Here is a 25853-nt window from a genome sequence, read left to right as displayed (position 1 = left end):
TTCCAAAGCATTCACATTAGTTGCGCGATACGTCTCAAATGTAGGCCTATGTGGAACATTAATACAATAGTTGCTATTATTGTTGATACTATTATACTTCATAATACTTCTATTAAGGGCGGATCATACCAGGCTACGATAAACCCATCCTTTGACATGAGCCAAACCTATAATCTAGTTCTACTTCAAAACAAAATCACATGGGCCCCAAGTCAATATGCTGCGACGGGCAAACTTAATAACCAAACGGCCTACCTTAAATCGATGTCTTGATCACAGGACTTCTTGCAATATAATACTGGGGTGACGTCCAGTGCCCCAACATGGCTACCCTCTGTCAGGGGCAGTAAGATGGAGGGCTGGGTGGAGGCTGAGCCTTCCTTTACACCACCCACGCACATGCACACATCCGCACAAACACAAACACACACACACACAGATACCAACGAACGCACATCGGCACACACACCCAGACTCACACAAACATATGCACACACACGCACGCACACACGCACGCAGGCAGGCACACACACGTACACAAACACACGCGCATCCCACCCAGCAAACCCCTACCAGTGTGCTGCCCACCCAGGCTCCAGGAACCTGAGAGGGGAGAGAGGTGCTGGGTGACTGAACAACAGAGCATCCACTCCGGGCCCCGGGGCCCCAGCGCCCGCGCAGCACTTATGGGGGAGAGAGCAGCACGGTGTGATGGACGTGTATTTACGAATCCTACTATGGCCACGCCAAGAGGTTGCGTTTGTAAGTCAGAGCTAGGTTTGATCGAGGCATGAGTTAAGGGCAAGTATCTGAGGGAAAGCAATGCATCATGGGAGTGTGCATCTCCGTCCAGGAGAGAGACTCCTGACTCAGCAGGGGGGTGGGCGGATCGCAGGCTTCCCGCTGCTGAGTCAGTTTCCCAGAGGCGTGAAGCTGTTTAGCGTAAACACCCAGAGAGTTTGTCCTTTAATTACCCAGGAGGCCGCGGGCTGCACTGACAGACGGCTCACCGTGACTCACCTGAAGAGCTGGAGCCCAGTGGCGTGAGGCCCACATGGGGCCGCTGAGCAGGGCTGAACTGTTGATGGTTGTGGGGGTGGTGGAGTTGGAGGTGGGGGTGATGGTCCTGGAGTTAGTGGAGGTGTTGGTGATGGTGGAGGAGGTGGTGGTAGCGGTGGAGGTAGAGTTGAAGGTGTTGAAGGGGGTGGAGGAGGTGATAGTGGTGTTGGTGATGGTGGTGGTGGAGTTGGAGGTGTTTGAGGTAGAGTTGAAGGTGTTGGAGGTGTAGGAGGAGGTGATGATGGTGTTGGTGGTGGAGTTGGAGGTGGTGGAGGTGGTGGTGGAGTTGGAGGTGCTGGTGGTGCTGATGGGGGTGGAGTTGGAGGTGGTGGAGGTGGTGCTGCTGGTGCTGGTAGTGGTGGAGTTGGAGGTGGTGGAGTTGGAGGTGATGGAGAATCTGGTGGTGGAGGTGGAGTTGGAGGGGATGGAGGAGGTGGTGGTGGTTTAGGATGTGGTGGTGCTGCTGGTGGTGGTGGAGTTGGAGGTGGTAGAGGTGGTGGTGGAGATGGTGGTGGAGTTGGAGGTGGTGGAGGTGGTGGAGTTCGAGGTGGTGGAGGTTGTGGTGGAGCTGGAGGAGGTGGTGGAGATGGTGGAGGTGGTGGAGGAGGTGGTATCGGTGGTGGTGGTGGTGGAGTTTGAGGTGGTGGTGGTGGAGGAGGAGCTGGAGGAGGAGGTGGTGATGGTGGAGGTGGTGGTATCGGTGGTGGTGGTGGTGGTGGTGTTGGAGGTGGGGATGAGGGTGGAGGAGGTGGTTGCGGAGGTGGTGGTAGCAGTGGAGATGAAGTTGGAGTTGGAGTTGTTGCTGGAGGTGGTGGTGGTGGTGGTGGTCGAGGTGGTGGTGGTGGTGGTGGTCGAGGTGGTGGTGGTGGTCGAGGTGGTGGTGGATTTGGAGGTTTTGGTGGAAGTGGACTTAGAGGTGTTGGTGGTGGTGGTGGAGGTGGCGGTGGTGGTGGTGGAGTTAGAGGTGGAGTTAGAGGTGGAGTTAGAGGTGTTGGTGGTGGTGGTGGTGGTGGTGGTAGTGGTGGTGGTAGTGGTGGTGGTAGTGGTGGTAGTGGAGCTGGAGGTGGTGGAGGTGGAAGTGATGGAGAACGTGGTGGTGGTGGTTGAGTTCGAGGTAGTTGAGGTGGTTGAGGTGGTGGAGGTGGTCCAGGTGGAGGTGGTGTTGGAGGTGGAAGTGAAGGTGAAGTATGGTCGGGGGGCAGTAATAATAATAATAATACATTTAATTTAGAGGCGCCTTTCAAGACACCCAAGGTCACCTTACAGAGCATATAGTCATCATAAATAAAATACATTGTGGAAAAAAATAAAATAAATAAATAAATAAATAAACATAATAAATAAATAATAAATAAAACAAAAACAAGACAAAACAAAACAAACAATCAGAACAGTGATCAGTTAGACGTTGTGTGTGAGTTTGAACAGGTGAGTTTTCAGTTGTGACTTGAAGGTTGTAATGGTGTCTGACTGTTTTATGTGTGGGGGGAGGGAGTTCCAGAGCCTGGGTGCAGAAAAGCTGAATGACCGGGCACCCATTGTAGTGAGTTGTGATGTGGGGATACATAGTAGTCCAGCAGAGGTTGAGCGGAGGGAGCGGGAGGGAGTGTATTCTTGGAGGAGGTCGCAGAGGTAACTGGGGGCTAGGTTGTGGAGAGCTTTGTAGGTGAGGAGTAGGGTTTTGTATTGGATGCGGTAGTGTACTGGGAGCCAGTGAAGTTGGATGAGGACAGGGGTGATGTGGTCAGATGATTTGGTGCGGTTGATGATCTGGGCAGCTGAGTTCTGAATGATCTGCAGTCTGTTGATGAGTTTGGTGGGGAGTCCGGTGAGGAGGGCGTTGCAGTAGTCTATGCGTGATGTGACAAATGAGTGAACTAGGATTTCAGTGCTGGATTGGGTCAGTGATGGGCGGAGTCTGGCGATGTTGCGGAGGTGGAAGAATGCAGTCCGGGTGATGTTGTGAATATGGGGTGCGAATGAGAGGGTGTTGTCCAGGATGACGCCGAGGCTCTTGACTTTGGAGTAGAAGGGTAAAGGGAATCCATCGATGATTATGAGTGGAGCTGGGGTGTGTTGTGATTTAGTGAGGGTGGATTTGGATCCGATGAGCAGGGCCTCGGTCTTGTTTCCATTGAGTTTCAGGAAGTTCCTGCTCAACCAGGATCTCTTCCAGGCACGTGATGAGGGAGGTGGGGGGGATAGCAGCGGTGGGTTTGGTGGAGATGTAGACCTGTGTGTCATCAGCGTAGCAGTGAAAATGGACCTCATGGTGGCGGAGGAGTGTGCCCAGCGGGACAGAGTTCAGTAGGGCAGAGTATGGATCCAGGTGTGGGCAGGCAGAGAAAACAGGGCTCTTTAAGGGTGGGAACCTGACCCTCAGACTGCAGCTCGAGCCATGAAACGGGACAGTCTTTATCTGGAGGTAAATGAGGAAGTGGGATAAGTGTCCGTGGTAATCATTACATAGCCCTCTGGGAGGGGCTGTTGGTCGGGGGTAATCTAAACACTGTGGGGTAGAGCAGGGTTTGAAGGCAGCAAGACAAAATGGAAAGAAAACAATGTATGTTTGGCCAGTAGATTATGGGCGGCATGTTGCTCAGGAGGTAGAGGGGGTTGCCTGGTAACCAGAGGGTTGCTACTTCGATCCCCGGCTCCTCTGAGTGTCGAGGAGTCCCTGAGCAAGGCACCTCACCCTGACTGCTCCCGACGAGTTGGCTGTCGCCCTGCATGGCTGACTCCACCGTCGGTGTGTGAATGTGTGCATGGATGGGTGAATGTGAGGCAGTATGGTAAAGTGCTTTGAGTGGCCAGTGGTTAGAAATGCGTTGCATAAATACAGTCCATTCACCATTTACCATGCTCGTCTCTGTACCCATCTTCTGGTCCAGCAGAGAGTGCATTTCTCCTCAGCAAGGTAGCGCCGTAAAGTGAATTCATGGCTCCTTAAACCTGAGCTAAACAAGCAAGAGAAACAACGCTTATTTGCATTTACATTGGGGTCATTTAGCAGACTGTTTTAGCCAAAGCGTCCAAAAGTAATTTGTCAGAAGAAGGTGAATCAATATATGTGCCAAGCATTAAAGGTTAACGAATTCGCTGTATACATACAACAAAGATAGCCAGGATACGATGCTACCCAACTCAGTACTATAACTAATTACGACATACAATAAGTGCATACATTAAGTGCTAGGACGTACAACATACAAAAAGTATGCAAGAGGGGGTATGCAGTGTCCAGGTGAACTCTGGACAGGTGAGTCTTGAGTCCTTTGCAGAAGCTGGGGAGCGACTCTGTGGTCCTGACGTCGGCAGGGAGCTCGTTCCACCACTGCGGTGCCGAAACAGACGAGAGTTGTGACGATGTTTGATGATTACTCTAACGGAAGTTAACAAGGATTTTCAGTCCTTTCCGTCTCAGATCCACGGACCATCGTAGCGGGACAATAACTTAAAAAGCTGTTTTGATATATTCAGCGGTGTCTGTCTGGAGTCCTGTGGTGACCAGAGATCGTACAGAGGAGAAAATCTGCTCCCAGTCCACAGTGAGCGCCTACAGCCACCACAGAAGGATTACCAGTGGTGACAAAACATTTAACAAAACGACGGCCGCGTCCAGTGTCCGTCACCACGCCGGGAAACACGAGCAGCGCAGCGCGGCCCCTGCCTCCCACTACCCAGAATGCCCCAGTGTCCCAGGCGAGAGAGAGGCATTTAATTACAGACACGAAGAAGAGAGAAGAAACCAGATCTGTCAGCCCCCGGTGCGACGGAGATCTCCACCCCCACCCACCGCATCGCGGACGGAGGAGATTATCCCGGACGGGGGCAGACATCAGAATATCGCCTCAGTGGAACGCTGTGGAGCCCCAAGCCAACGTTCTGGACGCCACTTCCTGCAGGGGCTGGAGAGACTGCCGCTGTCACGTTAAAATTGTACCGGGGGCGAAAATTTTACCGGCCAACGTCATCAGTTGTTGACAACTGATTTGATTGGGTTGTCCATTGCCGGGCAGGTTTCAAAAAACATTCGGCTCATGTTTCCAAAGACGAAATAACATAATACAGATAACGGATCGCTAGATAACACTTGTTTTTACTTTATATTTGTATTGCTCAATGAAGGAGTGCAATGAACGAGCATGAAAGTTTGCGAATGTTCAAGAACCTTCCTACGTCATTCGACGAGATCGACCGTTGCCAGGCAACAGACGATCGCGTCGTCTGTTGCCAGGCAGGTTTGGAATTTGTCAACAACTGATGACGTAGGCCGGTACAATTTTAACGTGACACCACCACTGTCACGTTAAAATTGTACCGGGGGCGAAAATTGTACCGGCCTACGTCATCAGTTGTTGACAACTTGACAACCAATTACGTAAGGCGTACTGCACTTTACTGCTCCTTTGCACTTCCGGTTGGTCACAAAACCTCATTTCGTTGTACTCTGCACAATGACAATAAAGTGAATCCAATCCAATCCAATCCAATCCAAGGGTTGTCCGTTGCCGGGCATGTTTCAAAAAACATTCGGCTCATGTTTCCAAAGACGAAATAACATTCCAGGTTTGGAATTTGTCAACAACTGATGACGTAGGCCGGTACAATTTTCGTCCCCGGTACAATTTTAACGTGACACCGCCACTGTCACGTTAAAATTGTACCGGGGGCGAAAATTGTACCGGCCCACGTCATCAGTTGTCATATACGTAAGGCGTACTGCACTGACAATACACTAAAAACTACACTGACTGTCAACAACTGATGACGTAGGCCGGTACAATTTTCGCCCCCGGTACAATTTTAACGTGACACCACCACTCAGAAGGGCTCTCTGTCTCCAGGCTGTTCATGGATCCGTCGTCCGCACAGTGAACCGGGAGGAACCCTGAGAGCGAAGAAGAAGATCACCGGTCTTGCTACTCTTTATACTCTTTTTGTCTTCTTATCCTATTTTTTTTTGCATTGTTTAGGAGAGCTTGGGATAAATGTAATTGCCAGCTCTGACTTCTTTGCCTGTTATGTTGTTTATTTAACTTATTTAACTAATTGCATTCTTGGTCAACCAGAAAGAGAAGAAAGGCTTATCCTCAACACTGAATAAGCCTTCCTTCATTCCTCTTCCCTGAGAATGGGAACGGCACGATTGGTCGGTAAGATTCAGTCGTCAGGACTGCAGAGTCGCTCACCAACTTTCACAAAAGACTCAAGACTCAGTTGTTCAGAGTTCACCTGGACTCTGCATACCCTCTCTTGCACACTTATTGCATGTTGTACGTCCTGGCACTTAAAAACAGTTCTTAGCCTTGTGTAGCGTCTTATTCTAGCTATCACTATTGTATACAGAGAATGGGTTAATCTAACAATGTTTAGTGTCTGGCACTTGGTTATGAACATCCTTGCTGTACCGACAGCGATATATTGTTGTTTCTGCTTCTTCTGACAAATGTACTTATTGGAAGTCCCTTTGGGTGAAAAAGTCTGCTAAACGCCCTTAGTGAAATGTAGAGTTCTATCTGCAGGGACTAGGCCTCGCTCACTGTGGGGGTGAAACTCCACGGTTCCCCGGGGCGCCTGACGTTCATCTGATTCCACGGGTCTCGGGAGAACCGCTAACCACGCTAAACTCTGCTTAATGAGCGGGGGAGGCGGGGGCCCCCCCCGGCCTCCCCCCCTCTGTCCGCTGCAGCTCCCGTCAGCTTGTTGGAGCCGGCACTAGGGGGTTAGCTCCACACGCTACATGGTGATAGCAGCCAGTCATCAGCCCTACCTGCTGAGCTCCTCACCTGGGCTGGGTTCAGGGCTTTAGTGGTTGCACTGCGGTCTGATTCAGCACGGATTCTCTAATTGTGCGATATGAGAATCGATACCACCCCCTCCATCTCAACCTCCACCACCTCCCACCACTTTACAGTTTGATGTTTATTGTATTTTTAGTAATTTATTATATCTTTGTGCTCTGTGTTTTCTTCTACTTTACACGGTTCATTCTGGAGCTCAGAAACGGAGTCGTAGTGCTTCGGTCTAGGAGGTCATTTCACTGTGAGCTTTACTCAAGCGTTCTGTGAACTTTTAGCACGACGCAACCAAGATGGCGGCCGGCAGTAAAAGGCTGATGGTTTTTTAAAACCCCCCGCCATATGCACAAACACAATGTCTCACAAAACATTCCCACCGACACATCGGGGATGCAAGCACACATATTTTCTATTTGAATAATAAGCTAAAGCTCTCCAACTGAATGCCTAAACCGGGTGGATTATCGTCTTTAAAAGACTGTTTACCAATAGGCCATCTTAATGTCTAAATATTTAAATATTTTAAGGCCTGGTTCTAACGGGTCCCCAGACTGGCTCCAGTCTGGGCTCCGGTCCGGGACCGGGGTTGGGAGACGCTGCTTTAGACCGAAGGAGACCGAAGGAGAACCCAGATCCCCGGGATGGGCTGGCTGGGGGGGGGGGGCTTTATTGGGCGTAGAAAACCTATTCTTACACTGGCATGGCGCAAAGTCTTTGAAGGTAGTCTCTCTCTCCTTCTCTCCCTCCCTCATTCGCAGTCTCCTTCTATACCTCTCAATCTCTCCCTCTTTCTTTAACCTTCCCTCTCTCCCCCTCTCTCACTTACCCCCTCCCTTCCTCTCCCTCCACCAAACTCTCTCTCCTCCTCCTCTCTCTCTTTTCCCTTCCCTCTCTCTCTAACCTTCTCCCTATCCTCCCTCTCTCAATTCCTCCCTTGCCCTCAATCTCTCTCCTCCTCTCTCTCTCTTTAGCCTTCTGCCTCTCCTTCATTCTCTTACTTCCTTCCTTCCCCTCAATCTCTCTCCTCCTCCTCCTCTCCTCCTCCCTCCCTGCCTCTCTCTCCCTCTCAGACAGGTTTAAAGTTTCATATTATTTTCAAAGGTGGACCAGAATCCATCTCTGTGTTCTAATCTTGCTAAATTGAAACACAACCGGGCCGAAGAAGGCAAAGCAATTCGCCCGATAAAAGGTCTTCCAGTTACGAAAGTCGCTTAAAAGGCTTTGGGCATGGGGTGGTAGTGGGAAGGCCTGATACAGTAGGGGGGTTCAGACCTGGTTCAGATCTGTTTCTGCGTCCCAGTGGCAGGAACATGGAAAGAGGGGGTTTTCAGTAGGCCTACAGTAGTCACAGCCTCTGAAGCTTAAATAGCCATTTTATAAAAACTCATGTCTATTTGTACAGTAAATTGAATAAGCCTGTTTACAGGCATGACATATGTCTTCTAGTGTTCCGCGGTTCTGTGGCGCATTCTGGTAAATTATTAAAGGCACCCAGTGCAACTTTCGAGGCTTAAAAATAAACATTCAATTTCTAGTCTTTTTTACACGTAGTAAGTTTCAATAACTCCATACCATTACATACCGACATTCAAGCAGCAAAGATGAGACGTCGTTGTGTGGTGAGAACTGATAGAAAATCGATAACAACAACAATGCCACCATTTTCTTTATTTTTTGTAACCTACAATAAATAAAGCAGGCTTCCAGTCAATGGAAAAATGGCTTCTCCCCACCGGCGATTGTTGTTGTTTACGATTTTCTATCAGTTCTCACCACACAGTTCTCTCATCTTTGCTCCTTGAATGTCGATATGTAATGGTATGGAGTTATTGAAACTTACTACGTGTAAAAAAGACTAGAAATTGAATGTTTATTTTTCATTGAATGTTTACATAAAGTTGCACTGGGTGCCTTTAAAGTCATATAAATTAGTTCTTGTAATGATTTGATTTGATGATTTTAATGATTTATTTTACAATGAAACTACGACTAATATGAAGTGCGACTTATAGGTGGACTTCGGGTGATGCGTGTTTACAAATGGACAGCTTAAACCTTGTCTCGTATTATTGCTGTGCATCGAAGAATTTGTACAGTCACAGAGCGAAACAGCGGTGCAACGATGACATCAAGTGGTCAGAGAATGCAAAGACAGATATTTCCCTGGTTTTCCTTTACTGTGGCACAACTGGATTACAACGTGAAGGTTTCTCTGTATATTTAAACTGAAAGAATTACAAAAACAACGACATTGTTTATGGAAAATACTAGTTTCCTCTTTCATCGTCAAACATCCCCTGTCGGTTCGGACTCAAACTAAAACCAACAAGAAGAAGACGTTTTGTTGTTGTTTTTCAATAACATCCGTTCGCCCGGAGACGAGCTGCCATAACAAACCGCGGCGATCCATAGCGTAACACGCGCCCACGCGCTCTTGGCTTAGCGCAGTCTGGGACCCCGGATGGTTGAGAAGAGGAAACTTACATTTGTTAAAGCGTTGACATTCCTAGAGCAGCACTGTGCGAGGCACCAGCAGAAGGACACGATCTGAGGGTTGTCTGCAAAGCTAAGGCTTCAAACTGTTGTGAACTTCAGTCCATTGCTTCAGTTCATAGAGCCGATTATCTCAGCGCGAGTGACTTAACAAGGCTTGAGTCAATTCAGCCCATATGAGGTGTAGAATGTTGGTGTATTTTAATGTCTTTCTGTGTTTACATTTCTTAGTCTAGAAACAGGCCAGTGCCTCTCCTACTGATACAAGGTGTTATTTCCATTATTTCGCCATTTGTTATGTCTCAACAACGTTGAACCAACCTGGTCGTCTGGGACATAGCCGGGGCCATATACCTTATCAAGGGTGAGAGTGCTTCTGTTCTCTTGTTATTCACGTTTTTTTTGTTATTATACTCGCCCCAACCCTTTGGTTCGGTGAGAAGAGGGATCGACAGCCAAGGAGCACGTGGGGAGACTGATCCTCACCTCCTACACTAAGACTATTCCACCTAAGTCTGTACCTGTGCTGTATTACATCCTCCACTAAACCTTCTGTTCAACCCTCTGATCCAACATGGTAAGTTGCTTTGATTTCCACTTCAAGAATTACTAGTACGACGAAAAAAGACACAACGCAGAATCTATACAAACAGTTTAGAAATAAGCTGAAATCGAACAGAGGCTAATGTTGAGACGATAGATGCAAATATCACCTCATTCTAATGACATTAGTATTGCTATCCACTGCTTATGAAAATAAATGATGAATGAAAAGGTTTCCCTCACACAGTAACCGAGCCTAAGAAACCTGGGTGTTGTGTTTGACAAAGACATGTCATTAGTGCAGCGCTGTAAACAGCTGACCAAAAATTGCTTTTTTCAACTGAGGAACATTTCGAAACTCAGGAAAATGGTTTCACAAAATGACTTGGAGCTGATCACTCATGCATTTGTGTCTTCGCGTTTAGACTATTGTAATAGTTTGTTTTCTTGTCTAAACAAAAAGGAGCTGTCTCGCCTGCAGTTAGTGCAAAACTCTGCAGCGAGAGTTCTGACTCGCACCAATAGGAGGACTCATATAACCCCTATTCTTAAAGCTCTTCATTGGCTGCCAGTTTCGTCCAGGATCAATTTAAAAATGTTGGTTTTAACGTTCAGAGCTTTGCATGGCCAGGCTCCGCCTTACATCAGTGATCTGATCCAGCCTTACACCCCAACTCGGGCTCTGAGGTCTGTGGATCAGAATCTGTTGACGTTGCCACGCACTCGTTTCCGGACCAGAGGAGACAGATCCTTCCAGGCTGTTTCTCCCAGGCTCTGGAACGATCTTCCGCTCTCTCTGCGTTCAATGGAGTCTGTTGACTCCTTCAAAAAGCAACTAAAGACCTATTTGTTTGCTCATGCTTTTGCTTAGCTGTCTTGGGGCTGCTATGATTGTCACCTAGTTGTCTTGGCCTTTTAAACTTAAATTTGTAAATTTGTATGTACTTCTTAACTGTGTATTGTTATTGTTATTGTTTTAACTGTGAAGCGCTTTGTGACCCTGGGCCCCGTTTCCCGATAACGATGGATCTTCGCTCGTACGATCATTCTCCCGATGGATCTTGCGATCCATCGATAATTTCTTTGGAGCGTTTCCCGAAACTCCTCTTAACGTGAACGCGCATTCGCTGCACTCACGACGTCGTAGGATTTGTAACTGTCTACTGACACGGTGCTGAAATGGGCTCCGTAGGAGGGGGAGACGCAGGAATGTCGCAGGAAAATTGTGTTAAAAAGGGTTAAAACATATCCCCATCAAGGACAACAGCAGAGTAGCCTACGAAAAAAATAGACTGCAATTATATGAATGCTAAAGACATTAAAACACAATTGATTAGGCTGAAACCGACATATATCAGTCCTAATCCTGAATGCACTGTGCGTTTCACGGCATTTTCCCCCCTGAAATAATTCCATATGACAAAAAATTAAAAATAGCTTGTGTGACAACTACATTTATCTTAATGGGCTGATTTCTGAAACATGCTTTGCGCAGCAAAGAGAGCCGACTTAATCTGATTCCGCATAAGGGTTTCCTTGATTGATAATTTGATTGGCTATAAAAGCCCCTCCGGAAATAGGGTAAGGTATGTATTGATGAGGAATACAACGAAGCCCACCGTCTGGCCCGGTGCATCGTTGAGCGCACGATCGGGAGGTGGAAGTTGCGCTTTAGATGCCTTCACAGGTCAGGCGGAGGGCTCCAGTTTTCGCCGGCCAAGTCATGCGCCGTGATATGTGTGACGGCTATGTTGCACAACATTGCAGCTAAGGCTGGGGTGGCATTGCTTGAACCGGAGGACGCTGAGGACGATGACGACGAGGAAGATCGGTGTGAGGACGGCCTCCCTCATAACTACGCGGCTGGTTTTCATGCGCGTCGAAGAGTGATTGAGACTTTTTTTTAACCCCCTCCACCCTGCCACATGTCACTAAACATTCCCGTCAACGTGACCAATCCCCACCATATCCCAGCCTTTTCCCTGCTCCTTTGCTTGGTTTTTATAATTTATTCTATTTCTTTATTTTTAATTTATTTTATTTTTTTTAATTTTATTTTATTTTTTACATTATTTTATGCTACGTTTTATGAGTAGCCTATGTCAGTCTGCACAAATCCCCCCACTTTCTCTCACACATTTTGAGTGCCCTGCCTGCGCAAACATTTTCTGGACTGTCCCGTTTTATTTTGGCCATTTTAACATCTTTGTTAATAAATTAATTCATAATCTTGATTAATTACCAAACTAAGAACATAAAGGCGCAATGCGTTTTAATAAAACGCATCCAATAGACGGAATGTCCGATGGTGTCGCCACTGAGGCTATAGCTGACGATGCTCTTAGCGTCCTACGAGTACCTACGAGCACCCCTGGAGTACTCGTTAGCTACGAGCGTTTTCAAGACGTTCGTTCCCCACGATGCTTTCGGGAAACGCGGTGAAAACTCTTCGATGCCCTTTCGACGCACTTCACGATCCACTTAGGCTAACGACGCTTTCGGGAAACGGGGCCCTGGTCTGTGAAAGGCGCTGTACAAATAAAGCTTACTTACTTACTTACTTACTTACTTACAGTCAACATTGGTTTGGTACAGTTGTGTTACACACACTATCTGATCTGAGGAAGACATCGTAGGCTTGAATAATGAATGCTTTATTGTAATGATGAAACTTGTTTTTTATTCCTAATGTGTAATCATCCAAATCATTGCATATACATTTCACAGATGGCACATTCTACAGATATGCCCCAGGTAATGAACAGTACAATCACAGAACACAAGCAAGCAGAAGAGGCAGGCGAGTGACAGTATAGTACACCAGTACAGTCACCTCAACATTTGATTGGATAAATCACAGATCACATCCAGACACCTCCAGACATCACTAGATACATCCGGAACTTACTAGACACTTCCAGACATAACTAGAGACATCCAGACATCACTAGACAGAGCCAAAAATCAGTACATTTACATTTAGAGCATTTATCAAACGCTATTACCCAAATTAACTTAGAACAAGTACATTTGACAGGAGAAAGAGAAACAACAATATATCGTTGTCAGTACAGTTAGGATGTAGCAAGTGCAAAGCACTAACAATTTGCTAGGTTAACCCATTCCCGGTTTACAAAACAAGACTGATCCAGACATCAGTAGGTACATCCGGACATTCCCCGAGCAACATCCTAACATCCGCTCGTGATGGACACACCCATCCCCATACCAAACACATTTACTCTCTACTTCTCACAAATGGAGCCACCTGACTTTTCACATCGGTCGTCTTTCCATCCTCCATCAGGCCATCCAACTGTTTCGCTTTGGAAGTAATAGACACAGTCCTGATCGCCACCTTTGATGTCAGGCTGGCCATTCCCCCAATACCTGCAGCAGAGGAACAAAAGCAAAAAAAGTATTTTCTCCCCACAGTACTTTACATCTAGGCATCCAGGCACACATGAGGCTGAGAACCTTCAAAGCTCTGTACCACCCAGGTGTTCACCGGCTCCTGGGCCAAAAGCAGAGAAAGAATTTCCACCAAGAAGGGACAATAGAGGATAACTTAACTTAATGGTAGGCCCTCTACCAAGTGAGCTCCCGGGGCGCTCCCAGAATCCAACAGCCCTAATGATGGGATAGACGACTAGCTGGGAGGGAGATGACCCAATTTTAACTCACGTTGTGGTTGGGGTGGTTCCGTCCACCCAGGTCCAAACCCCTTCGGTCCCGATGTCACTCAAACCTATCCATCTATGCGCCTCTTTCTGGAGTAAAGTATTGAGAAATATCTTCAAAGATATTTATGTGGGAAAAAATTAGAAAGAGTGTAAGAGGTTGGTTGAATTATATTTCTGCATTCTTATTCTCATCCTGAATCAGGATTCTGGGACATCCGGTGATAATTAGATGATTAGATGAAGATGATGACGAAGCAGGTGAGCCCACTGATTTCACACACTGAGGGTCCCGTTGGGTTAGTGGCGAGGAGATTAGAATAATCACGTGAAGCTTTCCAATATGCATTATTAGGTGTAGCTTATTTAGCTGTAACAAATGACCGGCTGGCTGAAGTATTTTGACAAGTTGTTTTTGCAATAAATGAAAAAATAACACGCGGACAGACAGCAAACTAACGAGGCAACAGGGCGAGGTGTGCACCAGAGAGGAGAGTCTCCCAGTGCATCCACAGGAGTCCCTGGTGCACTGGTTATACTGCTGCTCCCGTGAGGTCGCTGTTAGTCCGTTCCTTCAGCCAACCAATGGGGTAGCAAAGTCATGCAAAACGTTTACACTTCCATTCACATTAACAATGAGGGCATTAAGTAGACGCTTTTATCCAAAGCGACATACAATCAGTACATTCCTCAGAAGAAGGAGAACAATGTGTCGCTGTCGTTACAGTAAGGATGTTCATATCAGCCATTGCCAAGCACTAACAATCATTAGGATAACCCATTCCCCGTATACAAAGATAGCTAGGACAAGATGCTACGCAGTGCAAACTACTAAAACGTTTTGATGGCGGCACCGATTGTAAACTATATATAATGACAGATCATATTGGAAGGTCTTTCCCACTCGCCCAACAGGAGCCCCTTTAGATGTTAGGAGTAGTGCGTCCCAGTTGGTTCCTCCTTACCTGTTCCTCTCTGCTGTTGATGATCACCAGGTCAGCCTGTTGGCTCTGGCAGTACTTGCGACCGTCCTCCCAGGTCCTCCTAGTAGGATAGACTCTGTAACAACTGCACTGGAACTTAATCCATCCTGGAGGACACTTCCGGGCTGCAAATAGATACAGGGTTATACAAACAACCGTTAAAGGCCCCCTGGTTGATCAGAGGGCGTGATGTTGAAGAGCCATCATGAGCCAAGTCACGATCCCCTCTCTGGTGGCATCACACTGGGGTGTCCACCATAGTTACGCAGGATAGACCAGACTACCAGCGGTCTCAATCCATCAACACCACGCCCGCTTGGAAAATAGGGGACCTATAGAGAAAGAGAAACTTGATAGCCCACATTTATCTACAAAAATGGTTAGTGGTTAGAGCAGGTAAATAGCAATGTTAAGTGGCTGTGTATATATAAACACACCGTATTAGCCAGCTTGGCGTCTCGGTATCTACATAGATGTAGATATTGATATATATTACTAAGTCTTGGTTGTTATCATTTGCTTCTTCCACAAAGATACACAAAAAATATATATGTAAATAATAGTAATAATATACCGTGTATATGCAACCAAAACAACCTCACTTACATTCAACTGTATCATTCAGGGCTTTGGCCTCCTTCATGAGTTTGGAACTTGAGTCCAGTAGATGGTCTCTCTCTTTGGTAAGGGTGCTAGCCTGGCGCTTTAACTGGTCTCTCTCTTTGCTTAGGGTGCTGAAACTGCCCTGTAGCTGGTCTCTCTCTTTAGTAAGGGTGCTAAACCGCCCCTGTAGCTGGTCTTTCTCTTTAGTAAGGGTGCTAAACTGGCCCTGTAGCTGGTCTCTCTCTTTGGTAAGGGTGCTAGCCTGGCCCTGCAGCTGGTCTCTCTCTTTGGTAAGGATGCTAAACCGGCCCTGTAGCTGGTCTCTCTCTTTGCTAAGGGTGCTAGCCTGGCCCTGTAGCTGATCTCTCTCTTTAGTAAGGTTGGTAAACTGGCCCTGTTGCTGGTCTCTCTCTTTGGTAAGGGTGCTAGCCTGTCCCTTTAGCTGGTCTCTCTCTTTAGTAGTGGTGCTAAGCAGGGCCAGTAGCTGGTCTCTCTCTTTGGTAAGGGTACTAAACTGGCCCTGCAGCTGGTCTCCCTCTTTAGTAAGGGTGCTAGCCTGGCCCTGTAGCTGGTCTCTCTCTTTAGTAAGGTTGGTAAACTGGCCCTGTTGCTGGTCTCTCTCTTTGGTAAGGGTGCTAGCCTGTCCCTTTAGCTGGTCTCTCTCTTTAGCAGTGGTGCTAAGCCGGCCCAGTAGCTGGTCTCTCTCTTTGGTAAGGGTACTCAACTGGCCCTGCAGCTGGTCTCTCTCTTTAGTAAGGGTGCTAGCCTGGCCCTGTAGCTGGTCTCTCTCTTTATCAAGGGTGCTATACCAGCCCTGTAGCTGGTCTCTCTCTTTTTTAAGGGTTCTAGCCTGGCCCTGTAGCTGGTCTCTCTCTTCGGTAAGGGTGCTAGCCTGGCCCTGTAGCTGGTCTCTCTCTTTGGTAAGGGTGCTAAATCGTCCCTGTAGCTGGCCTCTCTCTTTGGTAAGGGTGTTAGCCTGGCCCTGTAGCTGGTCTCTCTCTCTAGTAAGGGTGCTAGCCTGCCCCTGTAGCTGGTCTCTCTCGTTAGTAAGGGTGCTAGCTTGGCCCTGTAGCTGGTCTCTCTCTTTGGTAAGGCTGCTTGCCTGGCCCTGTAGCTGGTCTCTCTCGGTGGAAAGGGCGCTAGCCTGGCCCTGTAGCTGGTCTCTCTCTTGGGTCAAGGCGTGGTAACTTAGTTGAAGACTGGCTCCCTCGGCAGCCAGAGTCTGGTATCTATCGTGCAGACCCGTGCTGTTCCTCGTCAGGGTCCTGTATCTCTCCTGTTGTTGCTCCTCCTGCTTGGTGAAGGCGTGGTGAAGCCTCTGGCCCACACCACCTCCAACTGAGAACAGAGGGAATAGTGTCTTTATTACTATGTATTATTTTATTAATATCATACAATATTATTATCGGTCTGTTAATAGTCCTGACAGTAAGACAGGCCTTTGGCTTGTCAGCTACGTGCCGGTTAACTTTAAATGTTTTCTTTGTTTTACACGCACAAGCAATAAAAGGTCAAATTCTGCCATTTTCTAATAAATGTACATTTAGCAGATGCTTTATTCCAATGCGACTAACACTAAGTACAATTGTCAGAAGAAAGAGAAACAACAATATATCGCTGACGGTACAGTAAAGATGTGCATAGAACCAAGTGATAACAATCGCTAGGTTAACCTATTCTCCTACAAAGTTATGAAAAGATGCTACCAAATGCTAAGTACTATTTTTAAGTGCCAGGACGTACAACATACAATAATTGCGCAAGTGTGCCTGATACAAGGGAGAACTGATTTAAAACAATCGCCGTCCTCAACATAGAGCTGCTGTCCGAACCACAGTTGGAGCATTGAAGTAATTTTTCAGAATACGACCGGAAGTCCCAGACAGGGACGCGGGAAGTGGGGGTGCTTAGGTTGCTGCAGCACCCCCCTGGAGGTCCCTGGCTGTAACTACAAGAGAGAACGTTTTCTGAACAAATCAATACTTTTTTTTTTTAGAGTAGAATTTTATGAACATGATTTTTCATGAAATTATTGACATCCACCGTTTTTGTTATATTTGTCATATTAGCATTTCATTTTATTTAGGACATTGTCTGTGTAGGCTGACGTAGGCTATGACGCACAACGCAGAACAATGCTATGTGCGCGACGGGAAAATTCGAAAAGTCTAGCATGTTACAAGTGCAATGTGTCACAGAAAATAAGTATTTTCCGATTTTTTTGGCCCCAAGAAGGCAAAACTTTGCGATGAAAACACCAGCCGGACATCCAATTCCCTGCATTCCGTATGTGATCTGTCCATAGCTGAATATGGTAGGCTACTATGCTGATTTTACATAAGCATGTTGGTGTTCAACATCTGTTGTAGTGCAAAACAACAGGTGTAAAATGTTGCTAGCCATATTAATAGACACGTTGAATGTTATCGTTTTGATTCTGGAATCCCGCACGTAAACTGGTTGGCAAAAAAAGAGCAAAGACGGACGGTTCACTTGACGGAGAAATCGTCACTTTCCTCATATCAGACAACTCGTAACTCTGGATGAAAATGAAGACTTTCTTTTACTGTCACTTTCCTTTGTAAACCTTTAGAAATAACCTCCTGAATCCTTGTTATAACGCTGTGTATAATCCCGGACCGCAACAGCTTGTCGGCATGTTGTTAGTGTGTGAAATTCAGCACAGTATCAGCCGAGTTGACTCATATTTCCACATCGTTTACCTGCTGACGTTTGTGAATAACAGTGGCTAGTTGGCAGAGTTAGTCTTTTTACACACCAGAAGAGTGTTTATCAGAGTGGAGCCCTGAATGTGACGTCACCCTTCATCTCGTCTCTGTAAACATTGGATGTTGCGCAGCATTTATTATGACGTCATTATATAGACTCTCTCTCAGCACCCCCCACTCGGACTGACTTCCCGCGTCCCTGCAGACCGATGACCTGAATGCTCCTATTTTCCGTGATATTTTTACAGTTTACGTTGCCGGCCGCGATTGTTTTCCAACAAGCGTATGAATCAGTACTCTCTGATTACTAGAAGGCTGAGCATGACAGACTTAAAGATGATTTGTGCTTTGATGGTCCACAGTGCATGCCTGACCCCTAAATGTGGTCACATCTAGCGAGACTGCAAGCCAAGATATCCATGTTTTTTACTGATAATGAAAATCTAAATAAAAAAGGCTAAATGCAATGGCATTTATTTCGTCGATGTATTGAAACCTTACCGAACCGTGACCCACCGTAAGAGAGTCAGTATATATATCTATGTTCGATGACCAAGACCTGTTCCACACGTTCCAGGTGCACCAGGCATCATGCAGACGTTACTCACAGTAAAACTGAGTTACGTTTCCAGCCAGGGACAAGGCACACAGCAGCAGCAGCCCAGCAGTCAGACACCTGTAGGGCCAGCACCGTTCCTTCAACCCCCCTGGAACAGAGCGAACCAGAGTTAGCACATGAGCCTAGCATAGCAACACGGTTGGGGACGAGGTGGAGGGGAGGGTTGGGGTGAGCTAGGTTGGGGGGAGGATATTGTTAGTTGGGGTGGGTGGAGGGGGATGAGTGAATTGTGGAGGAGGGTTTGGAGGAGGGGGAGGTGGAGGAGAGGGTGGGTTGGGGAGGGTGAAGGGGGGCAGAGGTGAAGGAGAGAGTTTGGTTGAGGTAGGTTGGGTGAAGGAAAGGGTGAGTTGGGGTGGGTCGAGGAGGATGAGGTGAAAGAGAGGGTAAGTGGGGGAGGATGGAGAAGGGTGGGTTGGAATGGGGGGAGGAGAGGGTGTGCTGGGGAGGGTGGAGGAGGGGTTAAGCTGAGGTGGGTTTGGGATGGGTGGAGGAAGGTGAGGTGGAGCGAGGTTAGGTGGAGGAGAGAGTGACTGGAGGAGGGGGAGTTTCGAGGAAAGGGGGAGTTGGGGTGGGTGGAGGAGGGGTTTGGGTGAGGTGGAGGAGTGGTTTGGGTGAGTGGAGGAGTCGTTTGGGTGAGGTGAAGGAGGGGTTTGGGTGGGTGGAGGAGGGATTTGGGTGAGGTGGAGGAGGGGTTTGGGTGAGGTGGAGGAGGGGTTTGGGTGAGGTGTGGGAACATTCAACCAAACATTCCTTTCTGATGTATGTATCCTGAAACATCCTAGTAAATTACATTATGAAATCATAATCAAATATTTAATTATATATAGCTGTTTGTAACAGCATAATCTAGGCCCTTATAGTCCATGCAAAGTAGCGTTTTACGACAGACTAACTGTAAAATAGATTAGATCATTTCTATGAGGTGTCCAGAACAAAATACTAAAAGTCTTAAGCAATCCTAGTAGAGGGAACATGTAAAATTCTCATCAATCCGAGATGTTTGCCAATAAGGCCAGGCAACAATACACCACAATGGGGCTGTTTTTTTCCCTTACTCCTATCAAAATGAAACTTTACACAATGAAATGTAAAGACGATTCTTTTGAAATGAGTTTGAATATGCACATGAGCTCCACATTTATTGAATGTTCTCATTTGCATAGGCAGAAACACCATTCATATGTATGACAAATACATTTATCATAACACTGCAAAGCTACTCTACAAACTGTGGAAGTCCGATGGGTGGCCGGCCTGGTCTGAAATACTTGCTAACTACAAAAAGAGAAGCAGTTTTGGTGTCTGGCAAAATTATTTTAAAGAACTGAAATGTCTTGAAAGTGTGTCTATCTGGTTTTTCATCTGTCTTCCGAAAATGTAACCTCACCAAGTTAATAATGACAAAGATGGCTGCTCTGACTTTCTTCTGATGTTATCTTTGGGGAAATGTCATTAGGTAAGGCTCGTTAGCAACTAAAAAAATAAATAATTAGAAAGCAACTGGAGGCAAGATTCTGCAATACATTCTTAAGGTCAATATAAGTATTTTTGTGGCAAGTGACTTCAAATTGATAGTGTTTATGCATAGGTTAACTTACTGAATGGAAATTAATGTGCTCATTTTTGGCCCCTGTTTTTTCTACTTGTGACTTCATGGCTTCTTGGCCAAAAGTCAATTAGGCCTAGTGTTGAGCTCATTTGTATATTTAAATAGATTTTTCTAAGAAACTTGTAAAACAAAAATGTTACTTTCATGTATACTTTCACTGTGCGAGGTTTGATTTTGATACACCTATATTCGATTAGTATATTGCTCATTTGGTTTCCTCAACTAGGATTTCTTAGGACTTTTAGGGCCCTATTTTAACGGTCTAACCCTAACCCTAGCTTTGTGGGCGGTTCTACGGCGCTATCGCTATTTTACAGGCGGATAAATGACGCTTGCGCCGCGGCGCAAGTGTCAAAAGGGTTGGTCTGAAGCAGCCTAATTACCCGTAGGTGTGGTTTGGGCGTAACGTGCAACAAACCAATGAGAGTGCCAGCTCCCATCACCTTTAAGAGCCATGAGCGCATTTGAATCGGACGAGTTGATATTTTGACAGCGCGTCTGCAGTCTCCGAGAATTTCAAACTGCAAATGGCTTAGTTTATTGCCAAATAATATGGCCTAATTCACACATGGAATAAGGGGTTTTCTTCCACAACTTCAGAAATACTGAGTCCTCAAATAAATTTCGGCAAAGAAAACGTATGATAGGCTATAACATATGATATGCGGTAACTGTGGTTCTATTTAATGATATACGCAATACATTATAAACATTGTTTCTTATCAGTATTGTATGCTATCCTAATATGCATGTGTCCCCGCGGTAATAGACATTGCCATTGATTGTTGGGTCTTGTTCGCGAGTGAGGGAACTATGGAGCGTGAGATTGGCCGGAGAATCGGAGCAGCGGGGGCGGTATTGCGTTCGCTTTACCGCACCGTTGTTACGAAAAGAGAGCTGAGCCGCAAGGCAAAGCTCTCGATCTACCGGTCGATCTTCGTTCCTATCCTCACCATATGGTCATGAGGGTTGGGTGATGACCGAAAGGACGAGATTGCGGGTACAAGCGGCCGAGATGAGTTTTCTCAGAAGGGTGGCTGGCGTCTCCCTTAGGGATAGGGTGAGAAGCTCAGCCATCCGTGAGGAACTCGGATTAGAGCCGCTGCTCCTTTACTTAGAAAGGAGTCAGCTGAGGTGGTTCGGGCATCTGGTAAGGATAAGAAATACCATGCAAATTAAATTTAAATGAAGTGAAATTTCGAGCGCCTTACAGAGCACACACGCGCGCCCGCATTCATTCATTCTTTATAACACTCACTCGCGGTAAAACAATGTTTTTCACGATCAAATAGGCCCACTCATCAATCCTAAAAGTTATGGGCATGTAGGCCTACGATGTCTGTGTCAAGAAAATATGTGTTTGCTGTACGGTGTTTGCAGATGCATTGATTTAAAAGTACAACTTATTACCGCTGCATCAGCTGTTCTTTCCCAAATAATTTACCAAGAATGTGCGGCTAGGTAGATGAGAGAAGCAAAGTGTATGCGCGAGGTGCACAAGCAATCCGTATGCATCGCATGCGCATGTATGCATGCGCCCTTAAAATAGCGTCTGAACAACGCGCCACTGACTTTAAACCAGGTATTTCCTGGTCAGTAGCGCAATGGTATTCAGAGACGGCAAAATACCGTTTGCGCCAGAACACGCCTCCTCCTTCCGCCGAACCGCCCCTTGCGGCGCATGATCAATCCCTAATTTACCGGCGAGTGGCGCTGGTGGGAAAAGAACGCTCTGCGCCAGTTGTAAACTAGCAACGACACATGCGCCAGTGACTAAGTCACTTGCGCCGGATGCAAGATAGGGCCCTTAGTATGTTGTTCTGAACACCTCATAGAAATGGTTAAGCCTGATTTTTTTTTTTTTTACAATTAGTTATATTTTTGGCTCCAAAATGAGTTACTTTGCTTGGACTATTAAGGATGACTGCCAGTAGACTGAGGACATTGGGTATCACACTCAGAACCTTGAGGAACCATGAGGTTTCGGATCCCGTCTTCATCCATGTCCAGCCGCTGCATTTCTTCTGCCGCAGTCCGACACCTTCAGCTAGAGGACTTCTTCTGGGGGTTCTCTAGATGCTGCTGGAGGTTCTGGAGGACTTGTCCGGAGGTTCTCTAGATGAGGTCTCCTGGAGGTCATAGGGGTGCAGGCTGGTGTTATAAAACCCATTGTGGGAATTCTTGGAGGACTATTAAATAAAACAAGGCCTTGGTCTGTTATATTGTACCCATATCACGCATTCATATGTAATAGACATATGAAGTATAGAACGCCGGTTATTATCGGGAAAAATAGCATTTAATAGTATTTTCGATGATGACCCGCGACATTCTATACATTATCCCGCTTATTACATGGCTACTTGCCAATACTAAAAAATAAATTCACACGGTGTGTCTTTTTACAATTTATTTGTTACCCAGCATTCGTAGTGATGATCAGCAGAGAAATAGCCCGCCAAAGCAGTTGACGTTGCTTAGCAACCGAGTACGCTGGTGTTGATAAGTTATCGGACTACGTGAGGAGTGATAGGAGAGACGGCAAAAAATCCACTTTCCTTGACAGTCATTATGCTTATTATGCAGTCATTATTTTTTGAATTATCAAAAAATAATTCACCGCCGGAAGTTGTGAAGGCCCATGCAAGTGAACGGAGCATTTGACAGGATTGGGAAGAGCTGTGTAATAAATAAATTCAATCTATGAATCAAATGGATTTTAGGGAATAAATTAAAAACTATATTCATAATGAATTTATAATGAAATGATTTCTTTGAATAGTACTTTGAATATTTTTCATTCAGCAGATGCTTTTATCCAAAACAACCAAATAAACAAGTTTCTATGTTATTTTATTACAACCAGAACATAGTACCCCCGTTAATACTTACGTTGAGATGTTGTCAAAGGATTCTCTATAATGAAAAGGTACTCACCCTGGAGGCTGAAGGTAGAGACGGACCACACACTCATCTCCGTCCCCACGGACCGAACAACTACGACACCCCATCCAAACCCACGGCTTTGAAGACCATCAGTTCCCTAAAGCTAGGATGCCGAAACTTCTCCATTTCACAATAAATCAAAATTCAGTTATGAATTATAGAGGTCATTAGCAGACACCGGAGATCAATTTTGCAGACAAAGCATCACATGGTCATGCATTGTGTAATTTACTGACTCATTAATTCCCTCACTCTCCACCTCAAGCTGGTGTGTGTTGAGCGTTCTGGCTCATATTGGCTGCCGTGCAACACCCAAGTGGGTGCTACACATTGGTGGTGGTGAGTGAGGTCCCCCCCTTCAGTTTAAATCGTCTTTGAGTGAGAGAAAAGCGCTATATCAATTCAATCTTTCTTCTTCTTCATACAGCAAAAGAGAAAGTATGTGAGATATGTGCTATCGAAAGGGGTTCAACTTGCCAACCACTCCTGCTCTAGGGATTGTCTTACCTGTGGCCGTGTCACAGCCCAGTTCGACAGTTCGCTCTGCAATTACATTACAATGACACCCTGAACCAAAACAAGGTCTGTAAAATGAAATGAATATAATTCGGGTTCTACACATCATCTACACGTCATGAATCGGGGATGCCAACATTCGCTACCATTGAGATTTGGCGGGTTAGTGAAGACCCTAGGTTCATCTTGTTGATCTAGGTGGTTTAGATGCATTAAGCAGAGACCTATGTATTGACCTCTATTATATTCCAAACCAGTGTCAAGCAGCTCCCACATCTGTATCATAGCTCTGTCCAGTCCAGGTCCACCCTTTCAAACTGCCCTAGATAGAGAGCTTTCTCAAATAGCGGCCACAAACGTAAAGATGCTCAAGTTTGGATTCTGTGTTTACACGCCACTGGGCAAGCTGGCGGACTCAGAGACGGAGAGCGCAGTGTGAAGATGACCCTAACCCTCACTGCGTTCGAGGCGCTGGGATGATTCTAACTGCAGTGAGTAACATAGTCTATACCAAGTTACAGTTACACAGTCTACTTATACTAAGTTGCACATAGTCTAGTTGTACTAAGTAAACATTCTAGTTACACAGGCACCTTCCTCTCTGGGTTTCGCACACTCTGCTCTTCATGCTGCAGCTTTCTGTTCCTGTTCCTGTTTCTGTACTTACTCATGGCAAGGCAAGGCAACTTTATTTATGTAGCACTTTTCATACACAAGGCAGACTCAAAGTGCTAAACATATAAATATTGTCATCCAATAAAATAAAATAATAGATAAGTAAAATAAAAAGATATGCAAAGAAATGGGTAAAATAGAAAGTTAAAACTGCATTTTTGTATTAAAATAGAAAATATAGGCAAAGTTAAAAAAGCTTTTTAGAAAGTGCAATGTATTTAAGATTTAGCAGAAAGCTAAAGCAAACATAAAAGTATTCAGTCTTGTTTTAAAGGTGCTCAGAGTTGGGGCAAGTCTTAAATCCTCTGGGAGTTTATTCCAGCTATTTGTGGCATAGTAACTAAATCCTGCTTTCCCATGTTTCGTGTTTACTCTGGGGATAATTAACAGATTGGTCTCAGAGGATTTTAGTGGTCTAGAAGGCTTATGTAGTGGAAGCATATCAGTTAAGTTACTCAGCAGGTAAGAGTTGGTGTTCACGTTCAATGTGTGGCTACCCTCTGTCAGGGGCCGACGGGGCAGTAAGATGGAGGGCTGGTTGGAGGCTGAGGGGGCGCTCCCCCAGCCAGCCTTCCTTTACACCAGCCACGCACACATTTGCGCAAACACAAACACACATAAACACACACACAAATACAAACTGACACACATAGGCACTGTGGCAATCCGTCTCTGGCACAGCGCCCCTGGAGGCCAAGGGGGCAGGTTGTGGTGGCGTTGTACCACAGATTTCAATCAGATGGCGCCAGTGAGAGCATTGGTGCCAGACAATTATTGAAATGCCGAGCACCTGAGGAGCAGGTGTGAAAGCATGCTTTAAAAAGCATGCTTCCACTCAAGCATGCCTAAACTCATTCAACGCTCTCCAGGGTCGCGTGTGGGGAGAGACCAGTCTCCTTGGGTGACGTGATTCCAACCGGAGGAACGTGGGATTCCTCCAAAAACGTTGTTCGGTTAAATAGTAATATACTTTATGTTTGAATAAAAGTGCAGTTTTTGCTTTAAGTAAGCTCCGGTTCGTGTGTTGATTGGAAGGAGGCGGTTCACTCACCAAGCCGGGTTGTAAAAGCACACACAACCACACTCACACAAACACACGCACAGACACAAACACACACACACAGACACAAACACACACACACACACAAACACATGCGCATCCCACCCAGCCTCCCACTAACAGTGCGCTGCCCAACCAGGCTCTGGCAACCTGAGAGGGGAGAGAGGGGCTGGATAATTGAACAATAGAGCATCCACTCCGGGCCCCTAACCCTAACCCTTAACCCTAACCCTAGCAGCTAATTTCAAACCAGTAAAAGCGCGGTAGTCAAATCCATAGACGGTAGAATCAAAGACAGGGGTGACGCGTGTGACGGACCAATCAGAAACAACCAATCAGTGGTGGTAGCGGTGGAAGTGGAGTTGGAGGTGGTGTTGGTGGAGGAGGTGGTGGTGGTGTTGGTGGTGGTAGAGTTGGAGGTGGTAGAGTTGGAGGTTATGGAGGTGGTGGTGGAGTTGATGCTGGTGGAGGTGGTGGAGGAGTTGATGGTGGTGCTGGTTGATTTGGAAGTGGTGGAGGTGGTGGTGGAGGTGGTGG

The 25853-nt window shown here is 46.3% G+C and overlaps 2 protein-coding genes across 2 annotated transcripts in view; both read right to left on the bottom strand.

The window, feature by feature from the left end:
- LOC130390974 (basic proline-rich protein-like) overlaps positions 1–2234 on the bottom strand; it is a gene marked incomplete at its 5' end in the record, with an annotated part of 16243 nt that extends 14009 nt beyond the window's left edge. The window contains 2 exons of the mRNA XM_056601156.1: positions 589–603; positions 1021–2234. Coding sequence (XP_056457131.1) covers positions 589–603; positions 1021–2234 — 1229 coding nt within the window. The remainder of the gene's footprint in view (positions 1–588; positions 604–1020) is intronic.
- A 10291-nt stretch (positions 2235–12525) lies between these two features.
- On the bottom strand, positions 12526–23155 carry si:dkey-187i8.2 (CD209 antigen). Its single transcript, XM_056600237.1, has 7 exons — positions 23057–23155; positions 22084–22248; positions 18500–18598; positions 15166–16500; positions 14542–14684; positions 13581–13690; positions 12526–13286 (listed from the first exon to the last, which is right to left on the bottom strand). Exons 2-7 carry the CDS (start codon positions 22136–22138, stop codon positions 13142–13144), a joined length of 1887 nt encoding a protein of 628 aa, XP_056456212.1. The 5' UTR covers positions 22139–22248; positions 23057–23155; the 3' UTR covers positions 12526–13141.
- Positions 23156–25853: the final 2698 nt, after the last annotated feature.

The sequence above is a fragment of the Gadus chalcogrammus genome, chromosome 10 (assembly GCF_026213295.1).
Source record: "Gadus chalcogrammus isolate NIFS_2021 chromosome 10, NIFS_Gcha_1.0, whole genome shotgun sequence".
Classification (NCBI taxonomy): domain Eukaryota; kingdom Metazoa; phylum Chordata; class Actinopteri; order Gadiformes; family Gadidae; genus Gadus; species Gadus chalcogrammus.
The sequence above is the reverse complement of the archived record's forward strand: the minus strand, read 5'-3'. Positions and strand labels throughout refer to the sequence as shown.